Genomic DNA, 26,603 nt, shown 5'->3' with positions numbered 1-26,603 from the left:
TTTTTTTACAGATTTTTATGAATAAAGTATATCTTTGGGAAAAAAATATGGAACTGAGACCCAGTCAAGGTGCAGATGGAGAAGGAGGGGATAAGTCAAGAGGAATTTCTCAGGAGGCAGGCGGGAGTGGAGCAGTGTGTAAATGCATTTTAAAACATTTAGGATTTTTATTTACAGGTGATAAAACAATTACAAATATGAAGTGTCCTTCTTCTGTATCGCTAGGTGAAACATAACACACCAAAATAGACAGAGATAAATGTGTGATGAACCAGTAATTGTGTAATATGGAAGAAAACTGAACAGAACATTGTGCAGTGCTCTGTTACCCAACAAAATATATCCAAAGCTTTCAGAATGGGCAACACCTACAACTGTGACAGTAAATTATAACATGTATAATTCTGCAGGCAACTTTTAAACCTCCTCCCCTCTGTGACTCAGCACTAGGGAGTCTGTCCATTAGTAGCTGGAACCAGCCAAACCCAACCTTGGTCTGTGTTAAGCAGGCTGGTTTGATAAAGTTATTAAAGAAAAAAATAAACATTCCGGATCTTGGGCACTGTGAAGACAGACATACAGGACAATAAAGGCAAACAAGTTGTGCATCACTAGTTAGGCCTCATCTAGAGTGTTGTGTCCAATTCTGGGCACTACCTTTCAGGAAGGATATCAAGGCTTTAGAGACGGTGTAGAGGAGATTTACTAGAATGGTACATCAGTTATGTGGAGAGACTGGAGAAACTGAGATTGTTCTCCTTAGAACAGAAAAGGTTAAGAGGACATTTGATAGAGGTATTCAAAATGATGATAGGTTTGGACGGAGTAAATAAGGGGGAACTGTTTCCACTGGTGGTTGGGTTGGTCACCGCAGGACTAGGATTTATGATAATTGTCAAAAGACCCAGAAGGTTTTTTCAATGCAGCAAGTTGTTATAATCTGAAATATGTTGCCGGAAAGGGTGGTGGAAGCAGGTTCAATAGTAACTTGCAAAAAGGAATTGGATAAATCCTCTTGGCTCACCTTTCGGATTATCAAGGCCTGACATTTAAGTGGTTTGTTTAATTTCGGGCCAGGAGGATCAAGATACGCAAACATGGATTTGAGACACCCATGGTATCATCTCAGTTTATGCTTCTTGCTTGGAATAATTAAATGGCATGCTTCTATCATCTTTTAGATGAGATATTAAACTGAGGCCACATATATCTCTCAGGTGAATGTAAAAGATCCCACGTACTATTTCAAAGACAGCAAGGGGGTTTTCCCTGATGTCCGGCCAATTATTTATCTCTCAATCAACATCACTAAAAAGCTGATTATCTGGTCATTATCACATTGCTGTTTGTGGGATCTTGCTGTGTGCAAACTGCCTGCTGGATTTCCTTCATTATAATAGTAACTACACTTCAAAAGTAGTTCACTGGCTGTTCAGCAAATTGGCACGTTCTGAGGTTGTGAAAGGTGATGTAGAAATGAAAGTCTTTCAAGTTTTTCTTTTTTCACAGTTTTCTTGAACTCCATACAAAATAGATGAAATGGCTATATTAACAAAATTTAGGAGGCCTAAGTCTAAAATCAAAGGGGTGAATTTCCCTGTGGAAATTGAACTCCACACTTTTAGTGATATTAAAGCCAAGCAACCTCACAAGCTTTCCTGTATCATGTCAACCAGTGGAGCTCCATATGAACCTGTTCACACCGCTCTTCCACTATTCACTCTGGTATGATCATCAAATGGCCCCCAGGTGGATCCATGACATTGCTATCTCATTTTGCTTCCTCTGAGAGATAAAATCAAACATGATGAGGATTTGCAATGCAAAATAGCAAGCAATAATTTCAAATTTATAATCTGAAGGCAATTGCTCATTGCTAGGTAAAGGTACATGGAGAACACACAATCCTTTGGCATCACCCTCCACTTTGCTGTTCTGCATAAATCAGTATCGTATCTGGAGAAATCAAGGCATCTTGTGATTACATATCCCAATTTTGCAGCAGGAAATTGCAGAAGAATCAGAATTGAGCAACACTAAAATATATTTACACCACACTGCTTGACAGATTTGCAAATTGTAATTCTGTTACCAAAATGAAAAAGCTTCTGCCATTACATGTTCTTAAACATAGAATCATACAATGACAGAGCACAGAAGGAAGTCCATTCAGTCTTCATGCCTGTGCAGGCTCTTTGAAAGAACTATCCAATTAGTTCCACTTCCTCTTCTCTTTCTCCGTGGCCCTGCAAGTTCCCCCCCACACCCCGACCCGCCATCTCCCCTCCCATTCAAGTACTTCTTCAATTTTTGTGGAAGTTATTGTTGAATCTGCTTCTTCCAACCTTTCAGACAGTGCATTCCAGATCATAAGAACTTGCTGTGTAATTTTTTTCGCTCATGTCATCTCTGGTTCTTTAGCCATGTACCCTAAAGATGTGTCCTCTGGTAACCAACCCTCTGCCACCAGAAATAGTTTCTTCTTATTTACTCTATTGAAAACCTTCAAATTTTTGAACACCCCTAAAAATCTCCCCTTAAACATCTGTAAGGAGCTTTAAGGAGAAGAACACTAGTTTATCTAGTTACTCCATGTAACTGGAGTCTTTCATCCCTGGTACCACTCCAGTAAATCTCCTCTGCAACCTCTCTAAGGCCTTGACATCCTTCCTAAAGTATGGGACCCAAAATCGGACATGATACTGCATTTGGGGCCTAACCAGTGTTTTAAAATGTTTTGGTATAATCTTGCTAACAAATTTTCATGTGAGACTTTTTCAAACCCTTCTCTAAGTCCATATACAAAAATGCTCTCTGTTCAGGAAATATAACTGAACAAAATCATGACACAAGTTTCTTTGCAAATTCTAACATTGAGTGAAACAAGCTGATACCTGGAAACTGCATTTGCAATTGTAGAATTGCAGGAAGTAAATCCTGAAATACAGAAAGATGTAGGCTGGAGTGACCATTAATGTAACCATTGTTGCAAGCCTCTCTCTCAGCCTTTTGTAAACCACAGTCTAAAAAAGATCATTTAGCTAACTTGTTTCGGTACTTAAGTGGTTTGCACCTCTGATGCATAAATATGCATCTGCTAGCATCACTTGCAGCCATTTATCGGCAACTGTTGCTTCTCCTCCTCAGCTAACCCCAGCAAATGCTGAACGGATGGAGGGGGTTTGACTGAGCATTGTCAGCAGTCTGTTATACAGGGTAAGACTAATGCACCTCTACCTTACAATTTCCCATGTACGTGCAACTAAATTGTCCTTTTCCCCACCTCCCCCCTTTCACTTGCTTAAAACGTCTCTAACTTTACCCAATTCTGCTGAAAGCTCCTGAAATGTTAATACTGTTTCTCACTTCATAGAAACTGCCAGACCAGTGAGTATTTCCAGCATTTCCTGAATTTATTTCAGATTTCCAGCAACCTCAGTATTTTGCTTCTCTAGTTTCAATTCCTTCTGGCGAATTATTACTCCAAGCTGCACAGAAACCTTGCTGGACTGAAAGTGCTCCATGATTTCATACAAGCCTTTGCAACTGAGGTAAACTATAATATTTTCTGTGTTCCTAGCTTGTTTTGATCACTCTATTACTTAAGTAGATATTTTATATTATTTAATTTATGTATTACACTGTGTCATTATCCTGCAGTAACTTTTCAGTATGGTGTTCATTGATAGTTGCATTTGTGCATACAGTAACATGTAATGTTTAAGTAGAACTGTAGTCATTATATAAAGGAGAAAGAAAGGGAAGAATGACTTGCATTTATATCGCGCATTTCACAACCTCAGGAAATCAAAAACACTTAACAGCTAATGAAGTATTTTTGAAGTGTATTCACTGTTGTGGGAAATGTGGCAGCCAATCTGCACACAGCAAGATCCCACAAACAGCAATGTGATAATTACCAGATTTTTTTTAGTGATGCTGGTTGAGGGATAAATATTAGTTAGGATGCCTCAGGAGAACAGCCACACACTTCTTCAAAATACTGCCATGGGATCTTTAATGTCTACCTGAGAGTGCCTAACAGTGCATGAAAATTTATCTGATAGCGATCATAATATGATCAAGTTTGAAAGGGAGAAATGTGAAATAGTTACTGAGATTGTAGATTTAGGTAAAGCTGACTTCAATATAATGAGACAAAGGCTATTCACAGTAAGTATGGGCATGTCTGTTAATGGGTAAAATAACAGAAGATCAGTAGCAGGTTTGACAAAAGAATTTAATGTGGTAGGGAACCAGTTTATATCTCTAACGGGGCAAAGAGCTCTGCTTGCCAAAAGAAATACATAGCCATGGACGACTAAAAGAGATAAGGGACAAAATAAAACTAAAAGAAAAAGCATATAAAAATGCAAAAACAGCACGATCCTGGCAAATGGGAGAGATATAAAGAATAACAAAAGTTAACAAAACAGATGGCAAGATCTTCGAAAACGAAGCATGAAAGGAACCTTGCAAGGCATATCAAAATCAGCACATAATTTACTTTTGCAATTTTATTAGGAAAAAGAGTGTGGTCAGGAACAATGTGGGCCCCTTGAAAACTGGTAACATGATATTGTGGCTGATTGGCAGGAGACAGAGAGTATGGATAATGAGAAGGTACTCGAATTGACAGGATCTGACAAGTGGTGTCCCACAGGGATCGGCGTTGGGAAAATATCTGTACTGAAATAGCGGGTAGAGGAATTTGATAGGAAGCTTCCACATGCCATAAACTTGAACTCATTCAAAATTCTTCCATCCATATCCTAACTTACCCCAGGTCCTGTGCTCGCCGCCCTACATTGGGTCCTGATCTGGTAATGCCTCAATTTTAAAATTCTCATCCTCATGTTCAAATCCCTCTCTGACCTTACCCCTTCCTATCTCTAAATGGTTTATCTTCTTCAGTGCAAAGTTACGCCAATGCATTAAGTACAGGGAAATCTCTCCTAGTCACATTAAAAAATAAATGGTAAATATTCATCACACTGCATGGATCAGGGGAAGAAGAATGAAAGGCCTGGCATGTATTTAGCACCTTGCACATTCATGGGACATACCCAAAGTGATTCACAGCCAATTAAGTACTTTGCAAGTGTAGTCACTACTCTGCTGGTAAGCAGGGCAGTAAATGCTCACATAAAGCTCTCACAAACAGCGGAGATCAATGATTGTTTTTGGTGGTGCCGAGTGAAGAATAACTTTTGGCTAGGACACCAGGGAGTTTCCTTCAGCCCCACAACCCTCCAAGGTCTCTGCAACCCTTCAATTTGAGCCACTTGCACATCTCCTAAATTTAATTACTCCACCATTGGTGGCTGTGCTTTCAGCTGCCTATGGCTTAACCTTTAGGATTCCCTTCCTAAATCTCTTTGCCTCTTTATCTCTCTCCTCCGATAAGTCACTTCTTTAATACCCCTTTGACCAAGCTTTTGGCCATCTGTGTTGATGTCTCCTTATGTGACTCAATGTCAAATTTTGTTTGATAATGCTCCTGTGAAGTGCCTTTGGATGTTTTGTTACTTAAAAGATGCTATATAATGCAAGCTGTTGTTGTTGAATTTTGTTTACAACTGCAGAGTAGTTTACTATTTAGCCAGAGATGTTCAACAGAGGAAATCTTTAGACATCCATTTCTGATTTTGTTCCATACATTGGCCAGAAGGATTCTTCCTGTAAGCTGATAATTTGAAAGCAAAAGAATATTGGGTAAAAACATAGCTGTCCTTTCTCTGGATTTTTTTGGGCAGTTTGCCAAAGGACATGGTTTCGTAATGAGTTATGTTGAAATTGCTGGAACTTTCAACTTAAGTCAGGGTGAAAACCTGTTGTGCATTTTGCTCCAATTCATGATTTTTACTAATATTGGAAAGTGTGTTTTTGACAAAGTGAAGCAAAAGTGAGATGAGGAAAAACTTTTTCACGCAGTGAGTGGTTAAGGTCTGCAATGCACTGCCTGAGAGTGTGGTGGAGGCAGGTTCAATTGAAGCACTCAAATGGGAATTAGACAGTTATATGAAAAGGACGAATGTGCAGGGTTATGGGGAGAAGGCAGGGCAATGGAACTGAGGAAATTGCTCTTTTGGAGAGTCAGTGCAGACACAATGGGCCGAATGGCCTCCTTCTGCACTGTAACGAATCTGTGATTCTGCGACTTCCTGAAAAGCTGTTTAGTGATATGCTGGGCAGTGGGTGAGAATTTGATCTACTCTCGGTGTGATAGAACTCATTATAAAACTACTTGCTGGCTGTTTAGTTTCGTGCATGAACAATAGCACTTGGATGAGGTACGAGGTGGGGGGGGGGGGGGTGATGGTTGGCGAGCGCAGTTGGTGATCAAATCCGAGGTATGAGTTTGGAGAGGAGGGAAGAATATTGAAGCCAAAGGAAAGTAAAGTCAGAATGATTATTAATATTCTTTCAAAGCATTTAAAATTTTCACTGTATTATCAATAATTTAACTTGTACTAATGGGAAAAATTCATTAAAAAAAGTGTTTTCATAAGCTTGCATGGATATAAGTTGTATCAATTGAACTCTGGGTTATTTCTGACAGATTATCCAGTCTTCACACAGACGATGGCTACTTTAACCAGTAATAGTGGAAAACCTCTGACTAATCCTGCCGACTCCAAGCTGAGTGGACGAGATCTCCCAGTAAGAATGGAGACACCTCACTCCCATTCAGAAAGCAGGAAAATAACCAAACAGTTCGATTCAAAAGGACGCCGAATAGCTCTAGGCGTAAGATTTGTACATTTCCGTTACTGAAAAAAAATTGCAGGGCTGTGGGGAAAGAGCAGGAGGTGGGACTTACTGAATAGCTCTTTCAAAGAGCTGGCACAGGCATGGTGACTGAATAGCCTCCTTCTGTACTGTATAATTCTACTGCTAAAGAATCTTGGGGTAGAAATTTGTCTCAGGCAGTGGCAGTCAATGAAACTGAATATTAGGCACGGCGTATAACAGGCGACCGATCTGATATTGCCCATTTTGCACTGCCCCCTGAGATGAATTCATGTTCCCTTGTCTTACACCCAGTAGAGTACTTTATACTTTGATCTACTACTTCCAAATGCAGTAAGTGATTCCCTCTGTTAATTACATTTGGCAAAATTATTACCATGAGCATTGATGAATGTTTTACTTTCGGCGATTTTTAATGGAAGCGACAGGGATCTTGTCCACTGGCTGAAGAACAGTGACAGCCCTGTGTTGCTGCTTTGCAGGAAGGCCCGCCACATTACGTGCCAGTTAGGCACTTAATTAGGCAGCGACTAATTAAGGACCCCAGGGAGAAAAGTCCGGCCTGCTGAGAGTTGCCGGCCAATCAGAGGCCGCACATCTTTTATACTCAGTGCTGTCACCGCAGAGGCGGTGACTGCTGCTGGCAATGTACCCACAGGAGGCCCAGGATCGTCGATGGACCCAGGCCACAGGTGAGTGATGGCAGGACGAGATTTTGTGGGGTGGGGATTGCAGAGGAGAGGGGTGTATTGAGGTCAGTAGCCAGGGCAGAGAGGTGGCTCTCAGAGGTCCCTCGATCAGGAACGAAGTGCCTATGAATGAGAGACTGCACCCCTGCCATGAGCTGGCAAGCAACTGCACAGGTTTGCTTGTTGTGCTCCCCTGCGCGGCGACAGGCCCGTCCGCTACTGGGTTAATACCAGTGGCAGCAGGAAGAGGGCCTTAACTGGGTATTAATTGCCACTGAAAGGCCTCAATTGGTGGTGGGGCTGGAAGGCTTTCCATGGGCCTTCCCAACATGGACTTAATTGAGTTGGAAGCGGGAAGGTTTTTTATTTGTTCATGGGATGTTGACATTGCTGGCTAGGCCAGCATTTATTGCCCATCCCTAATTGCCCCTGCGAAGGTGGAGGGGTCCTCAACCACCACCATCCCACTCAATTAAATACTTTCTCAATCTTCAAACTCGCCACAGGGGAAGAGCATAAAATCCAGTCTGGTGTCTCCATACATCCTTCTCTCACTCTCTCTCTCTCTCTCTCCTTCCCACCCACTATATTGGCAGAATCTTCCTTTGTGATTATTTTTACTCTCATGTCATTTCTCTCTCTCTCTGTTCCAGGTGGCTCAGGTTATGCTGGGATTGGTTTTCATAACACTGGGGATTCCGTTAATTCTGAGTCCAGAATCATTTGCAGCGAAAATAGGAACGCCCTGGTGGGGCGGAACGTTGGTGAGTGTCAGCAACACAAAACAGGGATAACTGATCAAAGGGCAAGAACACCTCTCCTCACTTCAGGGGAGCTCTTCCACGATGGCACTCTGGCTTGAAAAGCACTTTTCTGGAGTGCGTGTCATTGAGCTGGGAATACTGTATGCATGGGGACATTTCACATATATTTTTGAAGATTTTCCTCTTAAAACTGGGTGTAAAACATAGCCTGGGTGAAAGGGTATAAGAAAATCTACTGAGGCAAATCACATGCTCAAAAGGTGCCCAGCTCATTTTCTATGGCTGTTGAAGTCAAGGGACAGGATTTTAGCTACAGAGGGTGAGCTGAAGTGGAATATTTCTTCCCCATCTTTGCAAAGTCAGTGAAACCACTGAGCAAGAAATTCTCGTAAGTACTCATAGCGTGTGACTACAACGAGGAGCCAATGCACTTGATGATTTTCTATTAAACCTGTCTATTGTATAAGAAGCCAAAACGTGTGGTGGAAAGAGTTATTTTTGTTGTAGCGCAAATGCGCAGTGACCAGAGGAAATCCTCCCCTCCTGTGGTTATTATTCAGCAGGTCATCCTTGAATATGAGGAACTGTTTCAGATAGTAGATAGTGCAATTCTTAACACATGGCCTGCTAAAACCACTTCCTCTCTGCTGTTTCAGCCGGGGTTGCCAAAGCTCCATGATTGCTTTGGAGTCTCCAGGAATTAAAGATTAATTGTAATCTTCTGACTGTGAGCAGGGAAAAGGAAAAGGGACAATTAAAAAAATTGTTTGCTTTTTTCATATTTCTTGAACACATAGGACATAGGACCATGGAAACATAGGAATATAGGAACAGAAGTAGTTATCACTTCTTTATAATAGATTCTATCATTTTCCTTACCACTGACGTCAACTTAACAGGTCTGGATTTCCCTGTTTTCTTTCCCCTTCCTTTTTTAAATAGTGGGGTTACATTTGCTACTTTCCAGTCTGCAGGAACCTTTCCAGAATCTATAGAATTTTGAAAGATAACCACCAATGCCTCTGTTATCTCTTTGCCACCTCCTTCAAGAGTCTGGGATGTAGCTCATCTAGTCCAGGGGCTTTATCAACCTTCAGTTCAGTTTTTTTTTTGAGTATTACCTCTTTATTAATACTAATTTCTTTCAGTTCCTAATTTTCCCCAGTATTTCTGGGAGGTTTTCTGTATCTTCCTCCATGACGACAGACACAAAGTAATTGTTTAGTTTCTCTGTCATTTCCCTATTCTCTATTATAAATTCTCCTGTCTGTGCCTGTAATGACCCACATTTATTCTTGCTAATCTTTTCATTTTCACATATCTAAAGAAGCTTTTACAGTCTGCCTTTATATTTCTAGCTAGCTTGTATCCGTACCCTCTTTTCCCTTTCTTTATCAGTTTCTTGATCTTCCTTTGTTGGATTCTAAATTGCTGCCAACCCTCGGGCTTACCACTTTTTCTGGTGATCTTATAAAGCACTTCCTTTGATCTAATACAATCTTTTACTTCATTTGTTAGCCAGGTTGATTCATCTTTACTGTTGGGTTTTTGTGTCTTAGAGGAATGTATATTTGTTGTAGATGATGAAGTAGTATATTTTCCCAATCCACCGTAGCCAACTTGCCCTTCGTACCTTCATAGCTTTTTTTGTTCAGATTTAAGATCATTGTTTCAGAATGAACTATCACTTTCATACTTGTATACTATAACATTCTTGCATATTATGATCACTATTTCTCAAAGGCTCCTTTACAGCAAGGTTAATAATTAGCTCTTTCTCATTACATAATACTAAATCTAAAATAGCCTGATCTCTAGTTGGTTCTTCAACCTACTGCTCCAGAAACCCATCTCCTACACACTCCAGGAATTCATCCTCCACAGCATTAGTGCTGATTACATTTACCCAGTCTATATTTAAATTGAAGTCACCCATTATCACTGTATTGCCCATATTACATGCACCTCTAATTTCCTGATTTATACCATGTCCAACTTACCATTATTGTTCAGTGACCTATAAACAACTCTTACCAATGTTTGCTGCCCCTTGCTGTTTCTTAGCTCCATCCAAACTAATTCTACATCTTAACTTTTCCATCTAAGTTCCTCTTTCTCTAATGTACTGATCTCATCTTATTAAGAGTGCTACCCAACTCCTTTTCCTTTTTGACTATCCTTCCTAAAATGATGAATATCCTTGACTACTCGGTACCTAGTCTTAGAATCATAGAATGATAGAACGTTTAAAGAATGGAAAGAGGCCACTTGGCCCACTGTGTCTGTGCTGTCTGAAAAATAATCCACTCATTCTAATCCCACCTTCCAGCATTTGGTGCGTAGCCCTGCAGATCACGGCACTTAAAATTCATATCCAGATTCCTTTTGAATGAGTTGAGGGTTTCTGCCTCAACTACCCTTTCAGGCAGTGAGTTCCAAACCCCCACCACCCTGTGGCTGAAACAGTTTTTCCTCAACACCCCTCTAGTTTTTCTACCAATCACTATAAATCTATGCCCCTTAGTCACTGACCTCTCTGCTAAGGTAAATAGGCCTTTCATCTCCACTCCATCCAGGCCCCTCAAAGGTTTGTACATTTCAATCAGATCTCCCCTCAGCCTTCTCTGTTCCAAGAAACACAACCCCACCCTATTCAATCTTTCCTCATAGCTGCATTTTCCAGTCCTGGCAACATCCTTGTAAATCTCCTATGTACCCCCTCTAGTGCAATTACATCATTTCTGTAATGAGGTGACCAGAACGGCACACAGTACTCAAGTTGTGACCTAACCAATGAGTTATCCAGTTCAAGCATAACCTCCATGCTCTTAAATTCTATACTTGGATATGCCTTCTTCACCACCATATCGACCTGTCCTGCTACCTTCAGGGATCTGTGGACATTCATTCCAAGGTCCCTCACTTCCTCTACACCTCTCAGTATTTTCCCATTAATAATGTATTCCTTTGCTTTGTTTGACCTCCCCAAATGCATCACCTCACACTTCTCCTAATTGAATTCCATTTGCCACCTTTCTGCCTGTCTGACCAGACCATCAATATCTTCCTGCAGCCTACCGCTATCCTCCTCACAATCTACCACACGGCCAATCTTTGTGTCGTCCGCAAACCTCTTGATCATGCCCCCTACATTTGCATCCAAATCGTTAATATATACCACAAAAAGCAGGGGTCCCATTACTGAGACCTGCGAAATGCCACTGGAAACAGCCCTCCAGTCGCAAAAATATCCGTCAACAATTACCCTTTGTTTTCTGTCACTGAGCCTATCTTGTATCCACTTTGCTGCATTTCCCTGGATCCCATGGGATTTTGTTTTCTAACCAGTCTGCCATGTGGGACCTTGACAAAAGCCTTGCTGAAATCCATGTAGATCACATCAACTACACTGCCCTCATCTATCTTCCTTGTTACTTCTTCAAAAATTTGATCAATTTGGTTAGACGAGATAACAAGTTGGTTAACAAATCCATGCTGACTATCCTTGATTAACCTGTGCCTTTATAAGTGATAGTTTATTCTGTCTCTCAATGGTCTTGGTCACTCTGTAACCATGTACCTGTATTGGCACTTAAATCATACCCATTTATCTCTATTTGTGCCTTCAATTCATCAACCTTGTTGTGAAAGACAAACGTAATTCAAAAACTAGAAGGGTTTAGAATTGAGAAGGAGGATGTATTAGATTGTCTGTCTTTACTTAAAGTGGATAAAGCGCCAGAATCGGATGAGATGCATCCAAGGATACTGAGGGCGCGGAGGCACTGACCATAATTTTTCAGTCTTCCTTATTAGACTCAGGGGTAGTGCCAGAGGACTGGAAGATTGCAAATGTTGCACCCTTGTTTCAAAAAGGGTGTAAAGACAAGCCTAGCAACTACAGGCCAATCAGTTTACCTTTGGTGGTGGGGAAGCTGCTGGAAAGGATAATTTGGGACAAAATTAATAGTCACATGGACAAATATGGGAATTAAAGAAAGCCAGCATGGTCTTTCTCTCTCTTGTTCGAAAATTCTCTGACATACAGTGTCAAAGACAAGACTCCTTTTATCCTAGCAGCTTTCTAACTAACCTTCCCCTCTCCTAGTCAGTGATTAGTCTTGTATTTAAGGATGCCTTTCTTAACCAACTAGTTTTGTGATGGTTGCTAACCTTTCGGATTTGGACAAGTCGTACCTCCTTGACTCCTTTATCTCAATGTTCCTTTTACCTTTCAAGGTTCCTATCTCATTGCGAGACAAATGTACACAAAAGCTGTTTTTACTGTCTGCTGTCAAGGTCTCAATCATTTGCTGCAAGTAAGCATTTTAAAACTGGGCATAATCTCCCAGAATCCCTCTACCTTGACATCTTGTCTATACTGTGCCCTATTTCCTAAGTTTTCCACTTTACTATACTACAAAGAAGGGTTGTAATAAAGCTAAGTGTTAGTAGTTTATGATAATAAGTTACTTGTTAGTTTTTAACAGCTGGATTTTAATAATTAGTATTCTGGTTAGTAACTTCTAGTAACCTAATAATCTTACAGGAGTGTGTGTGTGGCGGGGGGAGGGGTGGTGTGGCGGGGGAGGGGGCGAGGGGAGGGGGGATTTGAGTGTGCTGTCGGTGTTCTTGGAGGTAGGAGCTTATCAGATCTGATCTTGACCTCAAATCCACTTTTCCACCTGTTCCCCATAACTCTTGACTCCCCGATAGTTCAAGAATCTGTCTGTCTTAGCATTGAATATATTCAATGACTCAGCCTTGACAGCGGTCTGTGGTAGAGAATTCCAAAGATACATGCACCGTTGAAAGAAGAAATTCCTCCACATCTACGTCTTAAATGGGAAACCCCTTATTCTGAAACTATGCCTTTTAATTCTAGATTTCCCTGTGATGGGAAACATCTCTCAGCATCTACCCTGTCAAGCTACCTCAGGATTTTATATGTTTCAATAAGATCATGTCTCATTCTTCTATACTCCAATGGGTATAGACCCAACATGCTCAACCTTTCCTCATAAGACAACCCTTTCATCCCAGGAATTAATCCAGTGAACCTTCTCTTAACTGCCTCCAATGCAAGGATACCCCTCTTTAAATGAGGAGACTAAAACTGTGCGCAATACTGTAGGTGCGGTCTCATCAATGTCCTATACAGTTGTATAAAGACTTGCCTACATTTATACTCCATACACTTTGCAATAAAGGCCAACATTCCATTTGCCTTTTTAATTACTTGCTGTACCTTCATGCTAACTTTATGATTTTCATGTATGAAGGCAGCCAGATGCATCTGTGCCGCAGCATTCTGTAGTCTCTCTCTATTTAAAGAATATTTTGCTTTTCTATTCTTCTCATAAAGTGGACAACCTCACATTTTCCCACATTATACTCCATCTGCCAAATGTTTTCCCACTCATGGAACCTAACTATATCCCTTTGCAGACTCTTTGGCAGAAATTACACTTCCCCGGGGGTGAGGTAGGAGGTGAGGTGACATAAAATCGAGTGGGAGGCAGGGGCACAATGCCCGTTACCTACCCGACCTGCTACTATTTTACCAGCAGCAATGGAGGTGGTACACAGCCCGCCTATCCCAGGAGAATTGAGGCTCTTAAGTGGCCAAGGAATTGCCGCTAAGGCCCTCCTCCATCCACCACTGGGATCTTCCCAGCAGCAGATGGCACTTCAGCACCTGAGGAGGCTGCCTAGTAATACCTGGCAGCCTCCTTACAGGCTGGAGGGGGAGCCCTCCTGATTGAGCACCTGGTGCCCTACGGAGGGTCCTATCAGCAGCACAGGCTACCCCACTAAAACTAATCCCCCCCGCCCTGCTCTCCGACTCCCACCACCCTCGCCAGGGCCCAGTTCATTAAGCCTGGCGAGGCCCGAATCCCAGTCATCTTCCTGAAGGCCGACATCCGTTGTCCTCATCTTGCTGGGTGCAGTCCCAGTCGTAGCCCTCTGATTGGCTGGCAGCTTTTGGAGGTGAGACCTCCCGCCTCAAAGGGGTTGAAGTCCCAACTGAAGCCAATTAAGGGCCTGGAACGCTTAAAATTGCAGAGTGGCTTCCAGGCCCAATGGAGGCGGGTTCTCCTCCAACTTTTTAGCTGGTGGGCGTGGCCACTGCCACAATGTAAAATTCCAGCCTTTGTGTCCTCCTCACAACTTGCTTTCTCTAAAATTGGTCTCTTCATCCAAGTCATTAATTAGATTGTAAATAGTTGAGGTCCGAGCTCTGATCACAGTGGCATTCCACTCGCTGCAGTTTGTCAACCTGAAAATGCCCCATTTATCCCAATTATCTGTTTCCTGTTTGTTAGCCAATCTGCTATCCATGGTAATATGTTAACCCAACACCATGAGCTCTAATCTTGTGCAGTAACCTTTTATGTTGCACCTTATTGAATGCCTTTTGGAAATCCAAATACACTACATCTACTGGTTCCCCTTTATCCACCCTCCTAATTACATCCTCAAAGAACTCTAATAAATTTGTCAAACATGATTTCCCTTTCATAAAACCATGTTGATTCTGCTTGATAGTATTATGATTTTCTAAATTTCCTGCTACTACTTTTTTAATAATGGATTCCAGCAAAACAAGGAACAGAGAAGATTCAGAGGAAGCCGTTAAGTACTCATTGTTACCAACCTAGTCATTTCTAACCTGTTTCATGGAGAGCTTTATTTGTACAAGTACACTGCAGACAAAGCATTTTTTAAAAATTCATTCGTTAGATGTATGTGTCGCTGGCTAGGCCAGCATTTAATGCTCGTCCTTAATTGCCCTTGAGAAGGTGGTGGTGAGACACCTTCTTGAACTGCTGCCTATTAACCATCAAAAAAGAATTGTGCTTGTTTTAATGCAGTAATGCCTAAATATTTATATTCTAATATTACCATTAATTTCTGGTATTCTTTTCCAGTTCATAATTTCAGGAATCACATCGATTGTTGGAGAAAAAAAACCAAAGAGATCTGTTGTAAGTGTGTCCCCACCTGAATTTTAACCTAATTTGCCAGATGGGGAATCCATGGATTTGGGTGTAATGCCAGTAATACACTTTGCTCAATATTCCTCTTCACTAACATCGAATGAGAATAAAAGTGATGCAGTTTGTGTAAACAGTCAGCAACCAATCCAATCAGTCTGCCAAGGGCAGCCACAATCTTTGGATAAGGATTTGAACCTAAAATCTTCCGACCCAGAGGCAAGAGCCATTGAGCCACTGCTGATGCCAAGCACTAGCCTATCCTTCTTTTGGTACTTTGAAACCCTCTTACTCATGCGTGCGTGTTTTTGTCCTCCCACTTCCCTGGGGCCTGTTTATTTTTAAAAGCTGTCTATCTTCCGATTTTTTTTGCGTTCTGATGAAGGGTTTGGCATAAAAAGTTAATGGCTTGGATTGTGCGATCAGAGACCTCTGTCTAAGCTACAAACTTACCTAATACGATGGTGAGGGTGAGAATTTCAGTACCAAAGAGTCAGGATTCCCTCACAGTGTGGATCTCAGCAGTGATTAGGAGGTACATCCACGGAATTTGTTAAAAGCAAGTTGTTGCAGTATCTGTCAAGTTCAAAAGTCAATGGAGCAAAAGATAAAATCAAGTTAATTTGGTAAGAATCATTTTCATGAATCATGAATAAATATATATTTTAAAAAGCAAGATAAATCATTTTAAAAAGTGATAAATATTAAACATTTATAAAGTCTGATAAATCATACGATAAAGTAATATACACTGAAACAATAAAAATTCACATTACATCAAAACATTTAACAAGTAAGACAAATCTTGTTGAATCCATTTGAACATTGAATAAGTCTGATAAATTAAATTTGGGGAGAGTTGAAAAATCTACCTGTGTCCATCGTTCAATACATTTAAGGCTGGGATAGACAGTTGTTTGGTCTTGCAGGGAATCAAGGGATATGACAAGTGGGTGGGAAAGTGGAGTTGAATCCAAAGATCAGCCATGATCGTTTAGAATGGCAGAGCAGTCTCGATGGGCCATATGGCCTACTCCTGCTTCTTGTGTTCTCATGTTGTGTCCTTGGGCTGAATTTTACCGACTCCCCGACGTTGGGTGACATTGGGAGTCGAGGCGGGGGGCCTGCAAAATGCCTCTGGGAGAGGCCCACCACGGGCCTTGATGCTTAGAAGGTCTGGCCTCATATTGTCGGCAGCGGTGAAGCCTTGTGGTGGCCCCCACCCCCGCTGTTTGGCGACAGGAGCAGATTTTAAATATGTTAATTAATGCAAAGTAATGAATTAATCTGGAGCTCTGAAGGTGCGGGAGTTGCGGCAACCTTGTTGGAGTGGGATGGCTGGTGGGAGCAGATAAGTCATTAATTCATTACTTTGCATTAATTAACATATTTAACTTATGCTCCTGTTGCAGATAACCTCAGTTCTAGGGACAGGTCACAGACCTGAAACGTTAACTGCTTCTCTCTCCACAGCTGCTGCCTGACCTGCTCAGTATTTCCACTACTTTCTGTTTTATTTATGAAATTTGTAAATATTTGCAAAATTAGTTTTCAGGACCAGAGAGGTTGTTCAGCAGAAATTACGACTTAGTACGTTGTTAAAAACTCAGTTGCTCCTAGTTGAACAAGGTTTAACATTTTCACCATTTCTCCATAAAGAAAAATGCATAGAAAATTTAAGTCCATGTCAAATTATTAAATGTATGTTCATAACATCTGCATCTGTGAAAGTTGCAACAGTGCACCCTACGGACAACCAGGGTCTCACTGACAGCAATTTCTAGATTTCTATTTTTAACTGTGCATGTTTAGATGCCAGAAGTTGCTGCCAGTTTTACACCCTAATGATGGCGAGTGCTGACTGTCAGTACAACTGCAAATTCTGGGCCATTGGCTCCATCCTGCCATATTAGAACTCTGTGTAAGAAATGAAAAGTCCTACTCCATATTGATAATGTATAATCATAACCTTTCTCTTTTAATCTTGTTAATAGCTCAGGACTTGTGCAGTTCTTAATCTGTTGAGTGCCACTGCTGCCCTAAGTGTCTCCTTGTTGTTTTCTGTTGATCTGCGGATGTGGGTGCCCCACCTGGTTTTGCCTATTCAACCTACCTGTAAGCCTAACGACCTTGCTCTTTCTGTAAGTACAAACCATAATTTACTGCAAAAAAAAAGAAATTTAGACAATATTTCTAAGGAGTGCCATATCTTTTGAATTGATCAAATATCCCACTTTTGGTGCTTAATTTACACCGTTAAGATTTATCAATCTGTACCTGGATTACCAGGATACACAATCTAGCTTATTTGATGAAATGATGGAGTTAAGCATCATTTCTGTCACTATGCATCAATGGGGATATATGATTGGATGGCACTGCCCTACAACATTTCCCAAATATTAGCTGGCCAATTATTAAAGAACTGTTGAATTGTAGTACAGAAGGAAGCTATTTGGCATATTGAGTCTGGATCTTTCAAAGAGCAGTCCAGCTAGTCTCAGTCTCCTGCTCTGTCCCCATAGCCCTGCAATGTTTATCCCCTTCAAAATATTTATCCAATAACCTTTTGAAGGCTACTATTGAATCTGTATTCACCACCCTACCAGGTAGTGCATTCCAAATCCTAACCACTCCCTGAGTAGAAAATATTTTCCTTATGTTGCCTCTGGTTTATTTACTAATCAACTTAAATCTGTGCCCTGTGGGGATCGATCCTTCAGTCATAGGAAACTGTTTGCTTTATTTACTCAAACTAAACCCTCTAAACCCTTCATGATTTTAAACACCTCTATAAAATCTCCTTTTCATCTTCCTGGCTCTAAAGAGAACATGCCTTGTTCCACTGAGGTTTGTTAGGCCCAGATTTGGGGTTGAATTTGAAATCTCCCTGGTTAATGTGGCTTACCTTTTTTTAATTCTATCATGGATGTGGGCATCACTGGCAAGGCCAGCATTTGTTTCCCATCTCTAATTGCCCTTGACAAACTGAGTGGCTTGCTAGGCCATTTCAGAGGGCATTTAAGAGTCAAACACATTGCGGTGGGTCTGGAATTACATGTAGGCCAGACCAGGTAAGGACAGCAGATTTCCTTTCCTCAAGGATATGAATGAACCAGATGGGTTTTTATGACAATCGATGATAGTTCCATGGCAGCATTACTGAGACTAGCTTTCAATACCAGATTTTTATGAATTAATTAAATTTATAAATTAATTGAACTTAAATGCCACCAGCTGCCATGGTGGAATTTTACCCATTTCCCCAGGGCATTTGCCTGGGCCTCTGGATTATTGTTGAGTGACGTTACCACTACGCCACCGTCTCCCCCCATGAAACCTGCAGTGACATAGAAATTACAGTTACATAGAAATAATGCAGGAAGGATGTTTCCACTGGCTGGTGAGTCTAGAGTCAGGGGACAAAGTCTCAGAATAAGAGGTAGGCCATTTAGGACTGAGATGAGGAGGAATTTCTTCACTCAGAGGGTGGTGAATCTGTGGAATTCTCTGCCCCCGAGGGCTGTGGAGGCTCAGTCATTGTGTATGTTCAAGACATAGATCGATAGATTTTCATATATTAAAGATATCAAGGGATATGGGGATAGTGTGAAAAAATGGTGTTGATATAGATCAACCATAGTTAAATGGTGGAGCAGGTTGGAGGGGCCGAATGGCCTACTGTAGCTCCTATTTCCTATGTTCCTACAACACAGAAAAAGGTCCTTTGGTCAGTAGTCGTAATCTCATCTATCTGAAAAACGTTTTAAAATGTACATGATCATTGCAGAAGGGCCAAGGTTACTCATGTAGAACACATCCAATGTTGAATAGAATAAGAGGGAAGACAAGTTTATTCGTGAAGCAATAGTCATACATTTTAAACTTGGTGTTAAATGCCTGTCGATGGAATTAAAGATTAAATGACCGAAGGAAATTTATGGAAATGAGTTCCTGGGAGTGGTTGAGGTAGATTTCCAATTTACACCCTGGGTGTAAAACCAATACAGTTGCCTGTCACTGAAGCCGCCCAATTTTACATTCATTTGAAATCAATTCATAGGATCAGTTTTAGCCTGGACAGCAAGTTGAATGCTAATGTATTAGTGGTTTGCCCATGAACTAGTCCAGAGTACTGGACTATTAACCTAGAGACCTGGGCCGGGGATTTTTCCCTTGGCGGACGAGAGCCATCCATCGACTGAAAAGTCGGTGGCGAACCCGCTTCCGCCTGGCCTTGGGATCCGACCCGCATTTTACGGTTCCCCAGCCTTTAACAGTTCTGAGGCAGGACTTTCACCCGCTCGAGGCAGGAAGTCCCGCCTAATAGAGCTGCTGGCAGCTCTTAGTCCCAGCAGCGCGACCGAGAGTGGTGGTGACTGCTGGGATTGCATCCCAGCTTCGTGTAGATGATGTTGGGGAACCCCGGAATGAAGGTAAGATTTTGTTGCCTCACCAGGGATGATCGGTCGGGCCCCGGTGAGGCAAGGGTGGTCGATTGGGGGAAAGGGGGCATGTTAGGTGTTGGGGTAGTTGGGGCAGTGGGGGCGGCCCTGCGTCGGACACAGGGTGCCCAATCATGATGGCCCCCACCCCCCCCCCCCCACCCAGGCCATCAAAGAGCTGCCTGCTTTTGTCAGGTGGCTTCTCTCGGGTCTGACCGCCCGACCAGCCATGGATAAAATCCCCGTGGCTGCAGGCGGAGGACCTTGGGTGGCCGTTAAGGGGCCGCTTATGGGCCTTGATTGGCCTGGGGTGGGTGGGCTGTTTTTCACCACCGCCACCTTGCATAAAGTGGCGGTGAAGGCGGGAGCAGGTCAGGAAAGGCCCCCCGAGCCTCCTGCTCCATTTTACGCACCCCCCACCACCTCCCCGCTCTTTGGGGAAGCGTAAAATTCCAGCCATGAGTTCAAATCCCACCATGACAGCTGGGAATTAAAAATAAAGTGTCGGTAATGGTGACCATGAAAATACTGAGTTGTTGTAAAAATCAACTGGTTCACAAATATCATTTTGGGACGGAAATCTGCTGTCCTTACCTGGTCTGGCCTATAAATGATCCACAGCAGTGTGATTGACTTCTAACTGCCCTCTGAAATGGCCTCGCAAGCCAGTCAGTTGTTAAGAAGGAAGTTCACTACTACCTTCTCAAGGGCAATTAGGGCTTGAGCAATAAAAACCTCACATCGCATGAATGAATAAAAAGTAAGTAGTGTGCTCCAAGCTTGAACCTCTAGCTGGGATTTCACTTGTTAAATCTTTTAATAGGGCATTACTGTTCAACTCTACCAGTTTCAGCTTTGACTCTCCACTGTGTTAACAAGTTCTTGCCATACATTTCCAGGAATCTCAGTTCACCCTGAGGATCATTCTCCTCATTTTTGCATTGATGGAGCTATCAATATCAACTGTTGTTGCAACCATCGGATGGAAAGCAGTATGGAAATGCTCTAGAACAAGTAAAGATGAAGTAAGTAAAAACAGGTAGAAATTAAATGGAGGCAGTTCAGAGAAGTTTCATTAGTTTGATTCCTGGGATGAGGGATTTGTTTTATGAGGTAAAGTTGAGCAAATTGGGCCTATACTCATTGGAGTTTAGAAGAATGAGAGGGAATCTTACTGAAACATATAAGATGCTAAGAGGACTTGACAGGGCAGAAGCTGAGAGGATGTTTTCCCCTGGGAGAATCTGGAACTCGGGGGTGCAGTTTCAGAATAAGGGGTCTCCCATTTGGAACGGAAATTAGGAGGGATTTCTTCTCACAGTGGATCGTTAACCTTTGGAATTCTCTATCCCAGAGAGCAGTGGAGGCTAAGTCATTGAATATATTAAAGGCTGAGTTAAAGTTTTTTTGGTAGTCAAAGGAGTCAAGGGTTGCAGAGGGCAAGCGGAAAAGTGAAGTTGCTGTAATGATCAGATCAGCCATGATCTTATTGAATGGTGGAGCAGGCTTGAGGCACCGAAAGGCCTACTACAGCTCCCATTTCTTATGTTCTTAATTAAACTAATATTAATTCATTATTTGTGCTTATCAAGGTGAAGAGTGTCAGTGTTGGGTCATGGGAAAATTGCACCTTGGGCACCCAATGTCAGAATGCATAAGTTAAGAATAGCATGGGTGGTATATTGAGTAAAATCCCTCTACAATCCTCCACAGTACATTCCCAGGTCAGGAATAGCCCAGGTCAAACAGAAAACAAAATTCACTTCTAGCCTCTCCTATCAAGCCATCTGAGGTATAACATGGGTTGGATAAATTGTAAAACCCCTTCCACCCTGTCATTCAAGAACTCCCATATGTAATCCAGTATGGATTAATCATAGAATAAAGCTTCCTGTACACTGTCCCATCAAACATTCCCACAGCAAGTACAGCATCAGTTAGATAGAGCAAAGCTTCCTCTACATTGTCCCTTCAAACACTCACAGATCAGGTACATCATGGGTTGCATACTGTATACTGTCCCATCAAATGCTCCCAGCTCAGTTATGGAATAAGTTAGTTGCTGAGTAAAGTTCTCTCTACAGTGCTACGTAAGTGACTGAACACTAACCTCAAATAAAGCCTTCCCCTACTATGGCAATATAACATTCTTTACTACTGTATGAGCCACCCTGTGGTGTCTGTAAGACTGACCATTATTAATGTCTAATGAGGTGCAGTTTTGCAGTTGACTCTTAAGTTAGAGGCACAGTAAAATGTATTGAGGGGAGCAGGGAAATACAAAGGGACACAGACAGACAATTAAATGTTCAAAGCTATAGCAGGTGGAGTTCAAAGTGGGAATTGTGAGGTCATCCACTTTGGATCTGAGAAAGACAAATCAGAATGCTTTCCTTTTTGGGTACGAATGAGGAGCTGAGAATGAACAAAGGAATTTAGGTGTCCATATACACAAATCACTAAACATTGGTGCACAGGTACAAAACTTAATCTAATGTAAGACATTTAGGCCAGAGTAAGTAATCAAAAATGCTAATAGGATGTTTGCCTTTTTCTCAAGGGGGTTGAATTTCAGAAGTGAGGCAGTGATGCATCAATTGTGCAGAACCTTGGTCAGACCCCATCTGGAGAACAGTGTTTAGGTTTGGGGACTGGACCTTATGGACAGGGAGGCAGTTGTCTAGTAGTAATACCACTGGACTAGAGACCCTGGCCACTGCTCTGGGGACATGGGTTCAAATCCCACCACAGCAAATAGTGAAATTTGAATTCAATTATTAAATCTGGAATTAAGAAGTTAGTCTATTAGTGACCATGAAACCATTGTCAGTTGTTGTAAAAACCCACCTGGCTCACTAATGTCCTTTAGAGAAGGAAATCTGCTGTCCTTACCCAGTCTGGCCTACATATGACTCCAGACCCACAGCAACGTGATTGACTCTTAAATGCCCTCTGAGGGCCTAGCAAGCTACTCAGTTCAAGGGCAATTAGGGATGGGCGATAAATGCTGTTCTTGCCAGCAATGCCCACACCCCCACAAATGGAGGGGATTCACCAGAATGATCCCAGGGCTTAGAGGGTTAATTTGAGGACAGGCTGCATAAACGATTGCCTTGTGTTTAGAAGTTTGGTGTGATTTAATTGAGGTGTTTAAAATAATAAAGGGATTCAGTAGGTTAGATGCATATAAAATATTTTTGGGGTTCAATGGGGACATCAGAACAAGAAGGCTAACGACATTTAGGACTGAAATCAGGAAACACGTTTGCCATGCAAAGGGTAGTGGAAATCAGGAACTTGCTCCCACAAAAGCCTGGAATGCGCGTCCAATTGAAACATTCAAGACTGAGATTGGTGAATTTTATTGCGTAAGGGTATATGGAATTGAGATACGTATCAGCCTGATGTAACAGAATGGTGGAACCTGATCAAGAGGCTGAATAGCCTCCTCCTGTTCCTATGTTCCTGTGTTTTGTACTATGGGCTTGTTACTGGAATGAGTCACTTCGATTGCTTGTAGTAAATAAACAGCATATACATGATATAACATCTGTTATTCATGTGCCCAAGTCTTTGCTTTTGACATTTCTGTAATGTTGATGTATAGTGCTGTGTCCAGACAAGAATCAGTTGTCCAGCACATAACAGAAAGTTGCCAGTCATTGACTGTAACTTTAAATTCAAAAATGGATAGTTTGGGGTTAGATGTGATGTAAAACATTTTAAAATATCAAACGCGGCCCCAGCCTGGCCACTATAACAGAGGCAGGTAAGGGGGAGGGCAGCCAACCAACTCCTAGGAGGTCGGTTGCCTATTAAATATTATAATGAGGCTGAGAGCCTCACATTTAACCTGTCTTACAGGTTTAACCTCGAGACTGGGGGGGGCCTCGAGAAACCCGACAGTTCAAGGCGAGGACAGCTTAAGGGAAAAGGTAAGTGCCTTTATACAGCACTGCTTATAGGCCAGGAGGAGTAAGAAAGCTTCCTCCCAGCCCACCAAGCTTACCTGCTTCCCTGCCATCTGACAACCCCCTCAACCCATCATTGGACCCATCCCCATCGAAAGAACCCCCTCGGATTGGGGATCTGATCCACCCCTCCAGGATTAGACCCACTGGAAGTCTGACCACCTGGGATACACAGCATTTCGGGAAACCCAAACTCTTGTCCCCGCTCCCGCATACGCAACCCAACCGAGAAAATATTGGGGCTGTTGTCTCTGATTTTCAGGCACTGAAATTTTCTGTTGAGCTGCATGCTGAGTAGGATGTATCTATCAGTGCTCAGGGATCTTGTTGGGGTATTTCACCCACTGATTATAGATTGCTGTATTGTGGCAGAATTGTACTATGCAATACTGCCGTGATTTGTTGTTCCAGGTACAATTGCACAGCAATTACACCAAAGTTTACCTGTAGACTTGTCTCTAAGGCTTGGAAAAGTATTGTCTCATAACTTTTGTTGTGATATTTTTCAGCTTGCAAATGACCTTTCCAATGCAGATCCTGATATTTTTCAGCTTGCAAAAGACCTTTCCAATGCAGATCCTGATATTTCTCAGCTTGCAAAAGACCTTTCCAATGCAGATCCAACTTACGAAAGCTTGATTCTCCGAGAGCCAACCTACACGCCCATGAGTGCTTTAAGAAATTGGAAATCCCTACGGCTGCAAAAGGATGATTAATAAGAAAAAGAAAGAAAGCCTTGCATTAAACACTGCCTTTCATGACCTTAGGAAGACACCACACATTTACAGACAATTAAGTACATTTGAAGTGTAGTCACTGTTATAATGCAGGAAATGTGGCAGACAGCACAAAATGTTCCCACAAACAGAAATATGATAATGGTCAAATGATTTGCTTCGTGAAGCTGGTTGAGGGATATATATGATGCAGGACTCTGCAGCGATCTCCCATGTTGTTCTTTGAAATAGTGCCATGGGACAGAAGGCTGAGGAAGCCTTGGTTTAATGTCTCATTCAAAGGCTGACACATCCAACAGTGCAGCCCTCCTCCAGTATTGCACTGGAGTGGGGCCTAAACCCATAATCTTCTGGTTCTAAAGTATAGAATTCTACCCACTGAACCATGGCTGACAACAAACAAGTTCTGTTCTATTACTATCTTTGCTTACTCCACTCAGCAGAACCTTGTAATATGAAAGCAGCAGCATTAAAGCTAAGAATTTGCTCAGTAGATGATGTGGAATACCCAAACTGTTTTTTCACTCATTATCCATTTTTATTCTTTGTAAATGAAGGTAAGTCAGGTAAATAACAGGGAATTAATCACTTTGCTTATTTAAGAATGGTAAGAATGTGGAACTCACTAGCACAAGGTGTAGTTGAGGGAAATAACATAGGAAGCTAGATAAGTACATGAAGGCGAAAGGAAGAGAAGTATATGCAAATAGGGGTAGATGGAGTAAGGTGGGAGGATGCTTGTGTGGTGCACAAACACTGGCATAGACCAGTTTCGTTGAGTAGTCTGACTGTGCTGTAGACTCTATGTAGTCAGGTACCCAGAGACAAGATTTAGAATTTGGGTGTAATGTACGGTGTGTGTGGATTGAAGGTAACGAAATTAGTCGTGGAGAATCATATGGCTTTAAGACAGCCTACCTTGATTTTACAACTTAAATTGAGTGGCAGAAACAGTCAGGTTGTATTACAGGCCTCTGATCTGCTCTATTCAATTTTCCAATATTTGTTCCACCCATGGCATGTTCTGGTCTGAACACAAATAAGGAAAATACCCAAGAGCTCCAGAGGGCACTAGTGAGCAGCCACCAGTTGTGGGACTGGATTTTGTTCCCTGCCCAATGTTGGGCTCCATGGCTGGGGGAGTGAAAGATCGGAGCGGCAGCGGCTGCTATGGAACTTACGCCGGGATTGCCAGGCCTGATCTTCCCGTCAGCGGGGAAGCTTCATGGCGGGCCCTCCATGCTCTGCGACGGGACCTGAATTTACATATTAAATTACATGAGGCGTTAATTAAAATGAAATCCGGAGCGATCTTACCTGCAGTTTCAATCTTCAGAGCGATGTGCGGCATTCGTGCCTTCACTTTCCTGTCCAGGGAAAGCTGGTGCCACTGAGGTGGGGAAGGGGGGGATCTCTGCATTTGCTGTGTAGTGCGGGGGGATGGGGGGAACTCTGCACTCGTTGTGTAGTGGGGAAGCGGGGAACTGTGCATTTGTTTTTGGTGGGGCGGGGTGAGGGAAAGGGACCAACTCTGCCTGAGTAGTGTAGTTGGGAGGGGAATGGGGGTAACTCTGCCTGAGTAGTGTAGTTGGGAGGGGCATGGGGGTAACTTTTCCTGAGTAGTGTAGTTGGGAGGGGAATGGGGGTAACTCTGCCTGAGTAGTGTAGTTGGGAGGGGCATGAGGGTAACTCTGCCTGAGTAGTGTAGTTGGGAGGGGAATGGGGGTAACTCTGCCTGAGTAGTGTAGTTGGGAGGGGAATGGGGGTAACTCTGCCTGAGTAGTGTAGTTGGGAGGGGCATGGGGGAAACTCTGCCTGAGTAGTGTAGTTGGGAGGGGCATGGGGGTAACTCTGCCTGAGTAGTGTAGTTGGGAGGGGAATGGGGGTAACTCTACCTGAGTAGTGTAGTTGGGAGGGGCATGGGGGTAACTTTTCCTGAGTAGTGTAGTTGGGAGGGGAATGGGGGTAACTCTGCCTGAGTAGTGTAGTTGGGAGGGGAATGGGGGTAACTCTGCCTGAGTAGTGTAGTTGGGAGGGGAATGGGGGTAACTCTACCTGAGTAGTGTAGTTGGGAGGGGCATGGGGGTAACTCTGCCTGAGTAGTGTAGTTGGGAGGGGCATGGGGGTAACTCTGCCTGAGTAGTGTAGTTGGGAGGGGCATGGGGGTAACTCTGCCTGAGTAGTGTAGTTGGGAGGGGCATGGGGGTAACTTTTCCTGAGTAGTGTAGTTGGGAGGGGAATGGGGG

At 42.5% G+C, this 26,603-nt stretch overlaps 1 protein-coding gene across 7 annotated transcripts; it reads left to right on the top strand.

Annotated features, from left to right (window-relative positions):
* The first annotated feature begins 3,095 nt into the window (after window positions 1-3,095).
* Window positions 3,096-25,741, top strand: LOC137374977 (membrane-spanning 4-domains subfamily A member 8-like). Of its 7 annotated transcripts, none has more exons than XM_068041592.1 (8): window positions 3,098-3,216; window positions 3,456-3,551; window positions 6,563-6,750; window positions 8,096-8,206; window positions 15,139-15,195; window positions 17,199-17,345; window positions 20,549-20,674; window positions 24,130-25,741. In XM_068041592.1, exons 3-8 carry the CDS (start codon window positions 6,586-6,588, stop codon window positions 24,334-24,336), a joined length of 813 nt encoding a protein of 270 aa, XP_067897693.1. In that variant the 5' UTR covers window positions 3,098-3,216; window positions 3,456-3,551; window positions 6,563-6,585; the 3' UTR covers window positions 24,337-25,741. The 7 variants fall into 7 exon arrangements, 5 of the variants coding, with proteins under 5 accessions (XP_067897696.1, XP_067897693.1, XP_067897694.1 ...); XM_068041593.1 differs by having other exon boundaries at window positions 3,423-3,551; XM_068041591.1 differs by having other exon boundaries at window positions 3,374-3,551.
* Window positions 25,742-26,603: the final 862 nt, after the last annotated feature.

Source organism: Heterodontus francisci, chromosome 11, assembly GCF_036365525.1.
Source record: "Heterodontus francisci isolate sHetFra1 chromosome 11, sHetFra1.hap1, whole genome shotgun sequence".
In the NCBI taxonomy this organism is placed as follows: Eukaryota; Metazoa; Chordata; class Chondrichthyes; order Heterodontiformes; family Heterodontidae; genus Heterodontus; species Heterodontus francisci.
Note: the sequence above shows the minus strand (reverse complement) of the source record. Positions and strands in the feature narration are given on the sequence as shown.

What these genes read in the sequence shown, in the direction of transcription:
- LOC137374977 (XM_068041592.1), top strand. Translation starts at nt 6,586, where the DNA reads ATGGCTACTTTAACCAGTAATAGTGGAAAACCTCTGACTAATCCTGCC. An exon ending in GACGCCGAATAGCTCTAGGC is followed by an intron (nt 6,751 to 8,095) that starts GTAAGATTTGTA and finishes TCTCTGTTCCAG; the next exon opens with GTGGCTCAGGTTATGCTGGG. An exon ending in CCTGGTGGGGCGGAACGTTG is followed by an intron (nt 8,207 to 15,138) that starts GTGAGTGTCAGC and finishes ATTCTTTTCCAG; the next exon opens with TTCATAATTTCAGGAATCAC.